Source organism: Elaeis guineensis, chromosome 14 (genome assembly GCF_000442705.2).
Source record: "Elaeis guineensis isolate ETL-2024a chromosome 14, EG11, whole genome shotgun sequence".
NCBI lineage: Eukaryota > Viridiplantae > Streptophyta > Magnoliopsida > Arecales > Arecaceae > Elaeis > Elaeis guineensis.
The window spans coordinates 54185532-54199296 of NC_026006.2; the positions used below are offsets into that span (position 1 = coordinate 54185532).

General features: G+C 34.0%; 1 protein-coding gene and 1 non-coding gene across 2 annotated transcripts; one reads left to right on the plus strand and one right to left on the minus strand.

Annotated features, from left to right (window-relative positions):
• The first annotated feature begins 3204 nt into the window (after window positions 1–3204).
• LOC140853924 (small nucleolar RNA R71) lies at window positions 3205–3311 on the plus strand. The gene has a single exon (XR_012137065.1). It is a non-coding gene; the product is annotated as a small nucleolar RNA R71 (small nucleolar RNA).
• Window positions 3312–10027: 6716 nt separating this feature from the next.
• Window positions 10028–13380, minus strand: LOC105057625 (annexin D3). The gene is made up of 6 exons (XM_010940283.4): window positions 13185–13380; window positions 12934–13079; window positions 11345–11572; window positions 10986–11198; window positions 10497–10586; window positions 10028–10414 (listed from the first exon to the last, which is right to left on the minus strand). Exons 1-6 carry the CDS (start codon window positions 13258–13260, stop codon window positions 10208–10210), a joined length of 960 nt encoding a protein of 319 aa, XP_010938585.1. The 5' UTR covers window positions 13261–13380; the 3' UTR covers window positions 10028–10207.
• Window positions 13381–13765: the final 385 nt, after the last annotated feature.

A 13765-nucleotide genomic window follows, 5' to 3' on the forward strand; every position in this document is an offset into this window, starting at 1 on the left:
AGATCTAAATTTTTCTAAAGCAAAGACAATGGCAAGGAACTCCTTCTCAGTTGTGGTGTAGTTAAGCTGCGCATCATTTAAGGTTTTACTTGCATAATATATCACTCTAGGCAGCTTATTTATCTGTTGACCTAAGATTGTGCCCACAACATGATCGGACGCATCACACATTAATTCAAATGGTTCAGACCAGACAGGAGGATGAATGATTGGAGCTGATACAAGTGCTTTTTTTAGAAATTCAAAAGATTTCAAGCACTCATGAGTAAATTCAAATTTGGTATCCTTTGCCAAAAGATTAGTCAGTGGACGTGCTACTTTGCTAAAGTTGGCAATAAACCTTCTATAGAATCCAGCATGACCTAAAAATGAACGTATTTCTTTCACAGATTTAGGTGGTGGAAGACTTGCAATTAGATCTATTTTGGCCTTGTCCACTTCAATCCCCTTTTTAGAAATGACATGGCCAAGAACTATTCTCTGTTTGACCATAAACTGATATTTTTCCCAGTTGAGAACTAAGTGCTTCTCCTTACATCGTTCTAGAACTAATTGCAGGTGATTCAGACACTCGGAGAAGGTTAGGCCAAAAATAGAAAAGTCATCCATAAAAATTTTTAGAAATCATTCTATCATATCTGAAAACATGCTGATCATGCATCTCTGAAAGGTTGCCGGTGCATTACATAGTCCAAAGGACATTCGTCTATAGGCAAAAGTACCAAATGGACAGGTGAATGTAGTCTTTTCTTGATCTTCAGCGGCTATGGGGATCTGGTTGTAACCGGAGTATCCATCAAGAAAACAGTAAAACTCTTGTCCGGCTAGTCTTTCCAACATTTGATCAATAAATGGCAAAGGAAAGTGATCTTTTCTTGTCGCAGTATTCAACTTTCTATAGTCTATACAGACCCTCCATCCCGTTTGGGTCCTAGTTGGGATAAGTTCGTTTGCATCATTTTGGACCACTGTTACCCCAGATTTTTTGGGTACTACTTGAACTGGGCTTACCCAAGAGCTATCAGAAATAGGATAAATTATTTCACTGTCTAGGAGTTTCAGAATCTCCTTTTTAACTACATCCTTCATAGCTGGATTAAGCCTTCTTTGGGCTTCTCTTGTTGGTTTAGCCTCTTCCTCTAAGTATATTCTATGTTGAACTATAGAAGGGCTTATTCCTTTGATATCTACTATGGTCCAACCTATTGCTTCTTGATTTGCTTTTAGAACTGACACTAACTCCTCCTCTTGCTTGGGATCTAGGTCTGATGCAATAATTACAGGCAAAGTTTCTTTGGATCCTAGATATGCATACTTGAGATGTTCTGGGAGGGGTTTCAGTTCTAAAATGGGTGCTTCCTTTATCGATGGTTTAGGTGATAATTTCACCATCTCAATGATTGGTTCAGTAGGAAGTGTCGATTCCTGATTAATCTGATTTTCTTTAAGTATTTCATTGACATCCTCAGACTCATGATTAACCAGGGGTTAGACTCTAGGTCGACTTCATCATCACTAATGTCAATGGATTCATAAATACCATCTTGGACTACATTGACATCAGCATAAGAAGAGGATTCCTGTTCTAAGTTAAAAATATTAAGCTCAATGGTCATATTCCCAAAGGATAACTTCATTAGACCATTTCGACAATTGATTTCAGCATTGGCCGTAACTAAGAATGGTCTTCCTAAAATGACAGGTATATGTCCTTTAGGATTCGCAACTGGCTCAGTCTCTAAAACAATAAAATCTACAAGAAAAATAAAATTTTCAACCTTTATCAGAACATCCTCGACCATTCCCTTAGGGATCCTGAGAGATCTATCGACTAACTGTAATGTGATCCCAGTAGGTTGAAGTTTTTCTAATCCTAGTTGCTCATACACCGAATATGGAAGGATATTCACACTAGCTCCTAGATCTAGCAAGGTCTTTTTTATATTGGTTTTTTCAATAACACAAGAAATTATTGGAGCTCCAGGGTCCTTATATTTAATTGGCACATTGCTAGATAGGTATGAACTGACACTTGCAGCCAAAAATGCTTTCTTTGGTACATTAGTGATCCTTTTCCTAGTGCAAAGATCTTTTAAAAATTTGGCATAAGTTGGAACTTGATGGATTATATCTAAAAGAGGAATATTAACTTGGACTTGTTTAAATACCTCTAAAATTTTGTCTAAATGTTCAGATTTATTGGATTTCAGTTTGTTTGGAAAAGGAGCTCTAGGACTTTTAAGTACTGGACTAGGTGAATTTTTAGTTTCTGGTGCTTGAGGTTGAAAGGTAGTAGTTTTAGAAGGTGACTCGGCAGATGAGTCCTCTATATCATCAAGTGCAACTACCTTATTGTCTATTTATTTTTTCGATCTTAAGGTATGAATGGCATTTACACCATTAACTTGGTTTCCTTGTTGGGGTCGTGGACCATTTTGGTTCCTAGGATTTGGCTCAGGTTGGCTAGGTAACCTACCATGTTCTCGTTCACTAATGGTCGAAGCCAGCTGACTTACTTGTATTTTCAAACGGGCTATAGCTTGGGTGTTATTATTTATGAGTTGACCCGTGGTTTGTATAAAGCTGGTATGTGTCTTCATCATGGCTTCTAGGCTTTTCTCTAAAGAGGTAATTTTCTTGTCATTATCATGGAAGCCTGGCGAGTTGTTCATCACTGGGTTGGACCTTAGATTTTGCTGATTGAAATTTGGATTGCCTACATTAGGATTCTGGGACCATGAAAAATTTGGGTGATTCCTCCAACCTAGATTATATGTGGGTGCATAAGGATTGTTCAATGGTCCTTGATAGGTGGCATTCACCTGTGCACACTCATTCGAGTAGGAACATTTTTCTAAGACATGGTCTGGTGCATTGCACCCTTTACACATGGGTGCAGATATTTGATTTACATTGGCTGGTCTCTGTAATTCTAAGGCTTCCAATCTACGTGTTAAGGTTGCAATCTTGGCCTCTGATGCTAGGGTTGGTTGAATTTGATGCATTCCTCCTCTTGAAGGTGTAGCTTTATCAGGTTCCCTAGTTGTTTCCCATTGTAAATTTTTCTCGGCTAGGTCTTCTAAGAATTGCCAAGCTTCAGTAGTTTCTTTGTCCATAAATTGGCCTTGGCACTTGGACTCTAGCATGGTTCTTGAGTTTGAATCTAACCCCTCATAGATGATCTGGCATAATCTCCAAGTTTTTATTCCATGGTGTGGGCATTGGGTCAAAAGATTCTTGAAACGATCAAAGTACTTCCAAAATGATTCACCAGCTAGTTGGTAAAATTGATTTATTTCATTTCTAATCCTAGCTATTTTATGATGGGAGAAATACTTTTTCAAAAATGTTCTCACAAAGCCCTCCCAGGTAGTGACAGAATGGTTTGACAGACTATAAAGCCACTTCTTAGCATTATCCTTAAGGGCAAAGTTGATTAATCTAAGTTTGACCTCATCCTCTGTTAATTGCAGTTTCATGGTTGCACATACCTCCTCAAATTCTCTAATAAATATATAAGCATCCTCTAATCCTGTGAATTTTGGAAGCATATTTATGATTTGAGGTTTGATTTCAAAATTGTTAGCTGTGGGTTGTGGCAACCTGATACAAGATGGTTGGATGGAGCCAACTGGATAACACAAATCCTTAAGGGTCATGGGTTGGATTGGTTCAGCCATTGGAACAACAGGAATTGACTCAATTCTAACTAGATGACCCGACACTCTTCTCCATACACGAGGTGTACGGTTCTCGATGTTTATATAATTTTTTTTATAAAATTTTTATGTATAAGAAAAAGAAAGAAAAGGGAAAAAGTTCTAAAGAAAAGATCCTAAGGAGTCCTAAATCTAAATAAAAGTAACCAAATTAATTTAAATTTTAATAAATTTTTTTTTATTTTTCAAACAAGTGAAACAATAAATTAAACTCAATCTATCCTAGGGTTAACCTAAATCTAGACAGCTCCTAACTATTCCAAGATGACCCTTCAAGCCTTCCAAGTGGAGATTGATCAACTAGTTAGCCAGGTAAGTATAAGAGGTGGGAGGTTCACTCATCGTTGCCTTTCTAGACACCAAACGAGTTGGCCAGACCAGCAACTGAACCAATTTAACAAACCACCCTCAGGGACTTGCCTAGACACCAATTAATCAAACAACTCAAACTTGGTAGAACTCTTAGGGTTCCTTGTCCTATTGAGCTCGAATTCCTTAAGGTTGACGTCTAATTGATTTTAAGATTAAAGGTCTAGGTAATGCAATATGATGGAGATGGTTTTTGGGCTAAGGAAGGGTAATGAAATCCTCACCTTATCTTGTTAATGGGTTGATGCCCTTAGATTAATTATGAAAATACAAATGCAAATAAACAAGATGACCAAGAATATAAAAGATTTTAATTTAGATTTTTTTTATATTTTGATATTTTACTTCACGATTATGAAATGTCTTTTGTTTTATTTTATTTTTTTTATTTTTTTTTATTTTTTTTTTATGATTAAGTAAATTCAAATGATTAGGTCTAAAAGAAAAAGTAATTAACTAAAAATAATAAAAGAGAAATTAGAAGCGTACTTGAGTTTTCCAGCAATCACCAACTAAATCTAGAAACCTAAAGGAAAAAGAAAGAGAGTTATAAAGCACGAAGAACAAATATTTGAAAATAATTTAAAACGCCAAATCCCCGGCAACGGCGCCAAAAACTTGATGTGCAAATCTTAAAATTTGTAAATAAAACTGCAAGCGCACAGTGTGCAGAGTAGCACGACCAGCGAATACGGGTCGATCCCACAGAGACTTGGTTTAAAAATAATTTTTAAATCTATGCTCAAGCGAGTTTTAACGAAAATCGAAAATCGAAAGTTGTTTGCTAAAGACAATAAGACTAAGGATCTAGGGTTTTTGAATCCACTAGATCTAGATTAGAAAATTCTACCTAGAATTTTTCTTATTGATCCTAACGACTACTTCTCTTGTCTTTCCCAAGCATAGATTATGAAGGGACTAAGGCCCAACGATAACCCATCAAGATTCTTTACAAGGGAGTAGTAACTAGGATCCCTTAGGGTTTTCTCCTCCTATGCACTGAATCAAGCATGAACTATGAAGGGACTCTGACCCAACTGTAGTTCATCAAAAATTCTTGACAAAAGAGGAAGAAAAAGAAACCCTAAGAAAAAGAAAGAACCCTATGTAAAATCCCTACTCATGATCTAGCTTCATCGCAAACCCTAGAAGGGATGCTTAGCTAGACATGATCTAAATCTACTTGCAAAATTTAAATGCAAAAAAATAAACTACCCTAATTTCATAAATTAAACTATCCTAATTGCATAAATTTAAACTGCATAATTTAAACTAACCTAATTGCATAAAATTAAATTGCATAAATTAAACTATCCTAATTGCAAGAAAAATAAATTGCATAATGTAAAGAGATAAAATTGCATAAAAATAAGATTTTATATAAAAAAAATTTATTACAAAAATTTCAAAGCTCGAGGCTTGAGAAGAAAGCTAAAAACCCCACTATCTAGGGTTACAAGCTTGATCGGAAGGAAAGAATCATTAAAACAAGGGCCTTTGGGGGCTTTTTATAGGCATTTGGGGGTTATAAGGTTTTCAAAACTTTAGATGTGGGACTAAGTGGTTTTAGAGGGCTGTTAGGAGGGTTTAGGGGTTCAAATCTCGCTCAAAAAGTACTTAAATCCATCAAGAAACCCTAGAAATTGTTTCAGCCGTCCGATCTTCATCTAAAGGACCCAATTCATCTAATAAATCAAGCCGAAAGCGATTCTGGGCCGTCGGATCACGATCTAGGTGAAGCGCTGCCGTTGGATCGTGCTGCAGAGATGGGATCAGGTCGGATGCGTCGTGGACCGTCCGATCAAGGTGCTGGAAGATTTCGTCCGTTGGATCGCGCTGCAGAAGGATCCCGTGTTGTCCTAGTGTTTATTGATTCTTGCAATTGCCTTGATTACGGTTGGATCTTGACCGGCTATGATGGTGGCTGTCCGATGGCGCAAAAATGTAGAGTGTTGGATCTTGATCAGAGAAGATCGGACCATCGAGTGATGTGAAGTTACCAGGTTGCCCTTCGGACCTTCTTCTCTCTCCTCATGAGCCCTGGACCGCGCGCGTGGATCGGGCTCGCGATGCGTTGCGGTGAGCCGAGACTCGCTGATTGGCTGGTTTATGGTGCGCCGATGGGTCCATGGTCCAGGCGCCTGTTGCTGTGGACCAGGCGGCTAACCAGATCACCAAATCAGTCGATTTTTGATCAATTTTGACCTGATTTGACTCGGGTTTGATCCAATTGAGTCTTCTTTCTTCATTCTTCAATTTCTGGGTCAATTTAACTCCGTTTTGCGTAAAATTTGCGCCGTTGGAATCCTCTTTCCTTGTTCTTTCTATTGATGATCTCTTCTTCTGCAAAATATAATAATAAGTATCAATTTTCTAATAAAGTTAGATAATTTAGATATTAATTGATACTTTTTATGTCAATTTGTGACATAAATCAGCCGGCCAAGAGAAGGGGAGGGGCGGGGCGGCAGCCGGCGGCCCACCGATGGACCAACTACATGGGGGGGCGTGCAGGCCCACCGCCGACCGTCTGTCGCCGGTGGGCCAAGGAAAAAGAGGGAGAGAGAGAGGAAGAGGGAGAGAGAGAGAAAGAGGAAAGAGAGAAGAGGGAGCTCACCGTCGTCGGGAGCTCGCTGCCGTGCCGTTTGAGAGGAGAAGGAACATGTGGAGAAGAGGGACACGCAGGAAAAGAGTGAGAAGAGGGGGGTTTTCTTTTTCTTTTTTTTGGGTCTTAAGGTTCAAAAATGCCAAAAAGGATGGCATTTTCAAAAATGCCATTCCCTTTGGTATTTTTATTTCAATTTTTTATTTTTTTTATTTTTTTATGGTATCTTTAATTTTTTTTAATTTTTTAGTTATTTTTATGTGATTTTTTAATAAAAAAATTAATTTAAAATGGAGATAGTAATTTGAAATAATAATTTTTATTTGAATTAAAGTTAATTTTTTTAAAATTTATAATTACAATTTTTATTTTTTCCCATTTTTTTCCTCTTATTCACTTTTTTTATGGTATATTTTTTAAATTTTTTGAAATTTAAATTTAAATTTTTATAATTTAAAATTATAATTTTAATTTTCTCCCATTTTTACCCTTTTTGGCATTTATTAAAATATTTTTTTCTTTGTTTGTAATATTTTTTAAAAATTAAATTTAAATTAATTTAGTAATTTGAAATGATATTTTTTATTTGAATTATAATTAAAATTTTATTTTTTAAAATTCAAAATTATAATTTTTATTTTTGAATTAGAATTATAATTTTTATTTTTTTCAATTCAATTCTTTTTTTCTTTTTTATGGTATTTTTAATTTTTTTAAACCAATTTTTTTCTTTTTTCAGATATTTTTTAAAAAAATAATTTGAAATGGAGAGGGTAATTTGAAATAATATTTTTTATTTGAATTAAAGTTAAATTTTTTATTTTTTTAAAATTTTAATTTATAATTTTTATTTTTTTCCCATTTTTTCATTTTTTATGGTTTTTTTTATTTATTTTTATTTTTTGAATTCGAATTAATATTTTTTTATAATTTAAAATTATAATTATAATTTTTTTCTATTTGTACCATTTTTTTCTATTTTTATGATATTTTTTTGGATATTTTTTTCTTTTGTTTGCAATATTTTTTAAAAAAATTAATTTGAAATGGGGAAAGTAATTTGAAATGATGTTTTTTATTTTAATTAAAATTAAAAATTTTATTTATTTTAAATTTAGGATTATAATTTTTATTTTTTTCTCATTTTTTTATTTTTTTTTATGGCACTTTTTATTTTTTTTATTTTTTAAAGATTTTTTTGGATATTTTTTTTTAAAAAAATAATTTTAAATGGGAAAAATAATTTGAAATGATGTTTTTTATTTGAATTAAAATTAGAATTTTTATTTTTTAAAATTCATTTAAAATTATAAATTTTTTTTTCTCATTTCTTTCTCATGTTTTTCTTCTTTTATGGTATTTTTTATTTTTTTAATTTTTTAAGATTTTTTTGGGCTATTTTTTTAAAAAAATTTAATTTTAAACGAAGAAAATAATTTGAAATGATATTTTTTATTTGAATCAAAATTAAAATTTTTATTTTTAAAATTTAAAATTATAATTTTTATTTTTTTCTCATTTTTTCCTTCTTTTATGATATTTTTTAAAAAAATAATTTAAAAAGGGGATTGTAATTTGAAATGATGATTTTTATTTAAATTAAAATTAAAATTTTTATTTTCTTAAATTTAGAATTATAGTTTCTATTTTTGTTCAATTCTTTTTTTATAGTATTTTTTATTTTTTTCACATCAATTTTTTTTAGATATTTTCTTAAAAAAATAATTTGAAATGAAGATACTAATTTGAAATGATGATTTTTATTTTAATCAAAATTATAATTTTTATTTTTTATAAATTTAAAATTATAATTTCTATCTTTTTTCTATTTTTTTCTCTTTTTTTTGAGAAAAAAATAAAATCATCAAATAAAATGATGTTTTTTAAAGCGCCAATTGATTTGGCGATTTTATTTTATTTTTTTCGTCCACATAAAAACTTGGGTGGAACAGGGTGGTGATGTGGTCATCATAAAATATCATTTTGAATGACATTTTATACTGTTTGCATCATTTTGGTAAATAAGTTAAAAATTAAATTATTTTTATAAATAATTTTTTTAAAATTAATTAGATAAAGTACTCTACTAAAATTTGTGCTCTAGTAATTGCTGATGTGATTGGTGTTTGTTATGTTCGGATTTAGCTTCTATGTGTTGTTTTTGGGTCATTTGTCCCCACTTGTATCCAAAAAAAAATAAAAACAAAAGGATAGAGAAGATTTGTATACATATTATAGTACATTGGCGGTATCTAATTATTTATATTTAGTATTTTTAAATCATTTTTAATAAATTTTAAAAATAAATAAAAAAAAGATGAGGATGATTGAGGTTTAGCTCGAAGTCCGAAACTCAAAATCTTAGTAAGAACCATACTTGGATTTCGAAGGTAGACCTAAGGTCGAGCCAGGCTTATTTAAGTACATGCGAAATTCTTTGTGCACTGTCCGCGGTGTAGAATATCTGATGTGGAGCGCATTATTTCATTCTATTAGACCATGTGGCCATCGCTTTTCAACACATTTAATGCCCATTTAATGTCTGCAGCTTTACTTTTTCGTTTGAAATTTTGAATGACGAAAATATTCCTTTTTGTTCGAAAAAATTATGATATTCTGTGCTGATATTATAGCATCTTGTATTGAAATTATAATTTTTTATACATGATGTCATAATTTTTTCATAGAATGTCATAAAGAGAGAAGGATATTTTCGTCATTGAAAAATGCAATTAATTTTTCAATGACGAAAATATCCTTCTCTCTTTATGGCATCCTATGAAAATATTATGACATCCTATGCAGAAAGTTATAATTTCAACACGGGATGCCATAATATTAGCATACGATATCAAATTTTTTTCAGAAGGAAAGAAACATTTTCATCATTCAAAATTTGAAACGAAAAAATAGAATTGAGGATATTAAATGAGTGTTGAAAAATGATGGCTACGTGATCTAATAGGATGAAGCGGTGTGCTCCACGTCAAATTTTCTACACTGCAAGCGGTGCACAAAGAATTTCTTTAAGTACATTGTGTTGATAATTGGGCAAAGCCCAACCTGAGCCCAGCCCATAAATAGGTCCACCACTGACCTCGATAGCTATCTCGTCTTCTTTGTGTTGGAAATCTCCCATCATGGCCATCCTCGTGCTTTTAATCACAGTAATGGTGCTCGAAACCACCGCCCCTCCCCTTGCCATTTTTCCTTTTCCTTCTGTTTCCCCTTCTTTTCTTTCTTTCTCTTCTTTTTTTTTTATTTTTATTTTTTTGAAACTTGTCTGAAAAATCTTGAAATATACAAGGACATTTCCTTTTGACGATGAAATAAATTTCCCCAATAAACAAACAAGGACATTTCTCAAGGTGTTTTAAACAATGTTGATCCAATCTAATACATAACGCACAGGCTTAATACTGTTGAAACAAAGACAATTTCACCCAACCATCCAGACCTTTTCTTATTTTAAGTGAATCTCTAAATTTTATACACAACTCATCCATACTGCAGGTCATGGATCAGCACTCCCTAGCAAGGTAAGCAAGAAATTCTTGTAATCCCCAGAGGTGTCATCAATAACATCAGCATCAAGGGTGGTCTTGTATCTAATCTTGTACTCCTCTTTGATCTTCTTCATATCAATTTCTGCTCGGCTGACAATAGCTCTTGTAAGAGAGTCTTCATCTGTTCCAAATCCTAGCACTGAAGTTCTCACCACCTGGCCACATGAAGCAACATTTTAATATTGAATAAGCAAAATCTCCAAGACACCACCCTTGGTACAAATATAGTGATATTACCTCTGCAAAGTGTTTTTCAGGGGATCCTATGCAGCAAACGGCAACCTTTAGCATCGATGTAAATTGACTGCTTCCACTGCTCTCAATATCCTGTATCAGTTCATAGTTCTAATAAAATTAGGGACTACTGTTGATTATAAATCTTACTTTACTCTTGTAACATTATAATCATTTGATAAAATGATAAGCAATGTTTATTCCTTAATTTTTCAAAAGAAAAATAACAAATACTTAGAAGTGCCAAAGCAGATGCTTTCTGGCAACAGGAAGCAAATTAAACTAGATGCCCAAATGTGTCACTGATCCAACACAACATGTTACCCGATTGCTTCCCATCACATTGAAACAATGGTTGCTCGATGAGTGTTCAAACCAAGAGGAAAAATTACCAGGTTACATATAGCTTTGTGTCAGTTGGTTATACCGATGTAAGCATGCCTATTATTACATTTTTTTTTTTTTCTTTTTTCTTTCTTTATTATTGAGTACCTCATCAATGGCTTTTCCATAATCTTGCTTGTAATGATTAAATGTTGCTTTCAGCTGGGATTTGTTCCTCGTGCTAAGCATGCGGATCACTCCCTCATGGTGTGGCTGCTTCTTCCTGATGGCTTCATAAAGCTCAGCTGCCTCGGATTGTGTCAGCCCCTCATCCACACGCTCACCAGTGTACCTATAGGAGCTCACAAGACGTGCTAACAACTGCATAAATAAAACCTCTTTCTGATCAACTTAGTGGAAGACAACGTAAGGACATCAAGTGTCTCTTTTAAGGCTACAGCACCATATGATCACCACTCATGATATAGTTTTATCTTAACCATGTGAAAGAGAGTCTGGAATATTACCTGTCCGAGGGGCTGCTCATGGGCAAAACGGGATGCGACATCCTCTTCAAGGGAAGAAGAGAAGAGGGAGCAATAGGCCTTCCTAACGAGCATCAGATGGTCTGGGTCTGAAGCACATGCGACCTCTATGATCACCCAAATATGCTGATCACCCTTGTTTTTCAGTGCCTGATTTGCCAACTTGGCATCCCTTTCTGCAGGATCCATTGCCCATAAGATCACTGCTTTCTGTGGCACAACAAATGTGTTATTATTGTTTAATATCTTGTAAGAGACTCTGCACCAGACTTTAACAAGAGATTTCTTATCAGATTAAGAGGGCATTCCATCTTAAAAGTTCAATCAACATACAACTGCAGGACTGGACTGATATACAATCCCTAATGGCTTGAGCATCCATCAATTCAAATGCACCTAGGTTCTAATGATCTTACCAAGTTTTCAGGAACTATGCCAAAAATCTTCACCATATCAGGAACTCTATCTTTTGATCTTTATTGAACTCATGATTGGGAAATGATCCTAGATCACTGACTTCTTCTTTTTCTTATTTTTGAGAAGAAATAGTTCATGGACTTTTGATGAATAACATGCTGTTTAAACACTTCAAAATTTATACTGGTTCCAAGTAACCTTTACTCCTGGCAAGTTTTTTTTTACCACAACCATTAAATGACAAGGCTTGTCAATCAGGTGGTCTCCTGCAACTCAATAACCAATATGATCCTGATAAATAAATTCAAAATTTTAAATTTGTAGACCCATACAAACCCATAGTGACATAATAATCTAACAAGTAATATAAATCCAAACAGCTTATAAGTTAGGTGTCCTAACTACCAAGCATAGACCTTTTACATACGGCAGACAGTAAATAAAACAGTAACAACAAAATTTACATTTTGGTAGACATACGGAATGTTTATGCTAAACCATATGATGGCAATCTACTCCATAGAAATTGATGACCCATGAAACTTGGTAAAGCATATTCTCCAGACCTTCTTTATCAAAGAAGAAAAGGTAAAACATGAGAGAGAGAGGTTTTATAAATTTGTTTATATGTCTCATACCATAAACTCAAATGTCCATAACTGTAAAAAAGGTAAGAAGAAAATGCTCATCAAGCGGTTGCTTAAATTTTCACCTTTTTAGATTACCGTTGAAGCACAGAACACTCTGCCTACCCAAATCCAATATAATTAACTGCTGCTACTGGTTTGTTAACGGGTAATTTATGTCAACAGGGAAACTCCCTATAGAACTCTTCTCAACAATTCGCAAATTGAACATCTATGTAGACTCATGATATAGGTCAATCAAAAATTTCAAGCTTTCGAACGGCGAAAAACATATAACCAATCAAAATTCTTAAAAAGGTACCATCTTTTTCTCTATAAAGCCTTGTCAAAACCCATTTCTAAAAAAAAAAAAAGATCCAGTTTTTACCTCTGGAAACAATTGCAGGTCAAACTACAGAGTCGTGAACGACAAAAAGATTGGATCTTTCGAGAAACGACCACAAGAAAAAAAATGATCGACAAAGATAAAAACAAGGGGTATCGAGATGCAAGAGCAGAATTAGTTACCCGAAAGTCGCCGGAAAGCTCGGAGTCGAGGCGTTCGACGAGGGTTTCTTTGTAGAGCATGACGTAGGTCGCGGCGATCTCAGCTCGCTGGGCGGCGGTCCGGTGGCCCAATACCTCTATGATGGCCTTCTCGTCCGTCCCCAACCCTATTATTTTACCACAGAAAAAGACTCCCGATTACTAGACTCAAATGGAGATAGAGATAGAAGCAGATGGGAGAAGACGAAGCATTGGATTGGTGAGAGGCATACCTTCGAAGGCCTTCCTTAGCGTCTTGGCATCCTCCTCTGGGGTTGGGACGGGGTGGGGGACTCTAATGGTGGCCATCTCTCCCTCCTCTCTCTCTCTCTCTCTATATATATAGATATATATTCGAGTCTGAGCAGATAAGAGAAGGGGATTCAGTTAATGGGAAGGGAGAAGAAACGGCGGAGCGTTCAGCTCCCACGTCGTTCTTGCCAGAAATAGTTTATGGAAATTTATTTAGTCTAAGATATTACGGCATTTTTAACCAACTTAAAAAAAAAAAATTTCTTTCTTCCCTTCAGCTAATAAAATTAGCCACCAGAAGAACGAGACACCTATAATGTTTAACGTGACTGAAATAGAACCGAATATGAATAAGATATCAATATATTTATATCTATATTTATTTTATTTGATAAATATAAATATATATATGAATATTATTTTGATGAAGAAATTTATATATATATATTTATTTTAAATAGATACGGATACAATTTGGATATCAAAAAATGGATATGAATATTACGGATATAACATAATTATACTCTATGACGGTAGAATCAAAGATATTACTAAATATATG

Coding starts and splice junctions, on each gene's coding strand:
- LOC105057625 (XM_010940283.4), bottom strand. CDS start 13,260: ATGGCCACCATTAGAGTCCCCCACCCCGTCCCAACCCCAGAGGAGGAT. Junction 11,573..12,933: donor AGCTTTCCGGCGACTTTCGG/GTAACTAATTCT, acceptor GTTGTGCCACAG/AAAGCAGTGATCTTATGGGC. Junction 10,587..10,985: donor ATGGAAAAGCCATTGATGAG/GTACTCAATAAT, acceptor GAACTGATACAG/GATATTGAGAGCAGTGGAAG.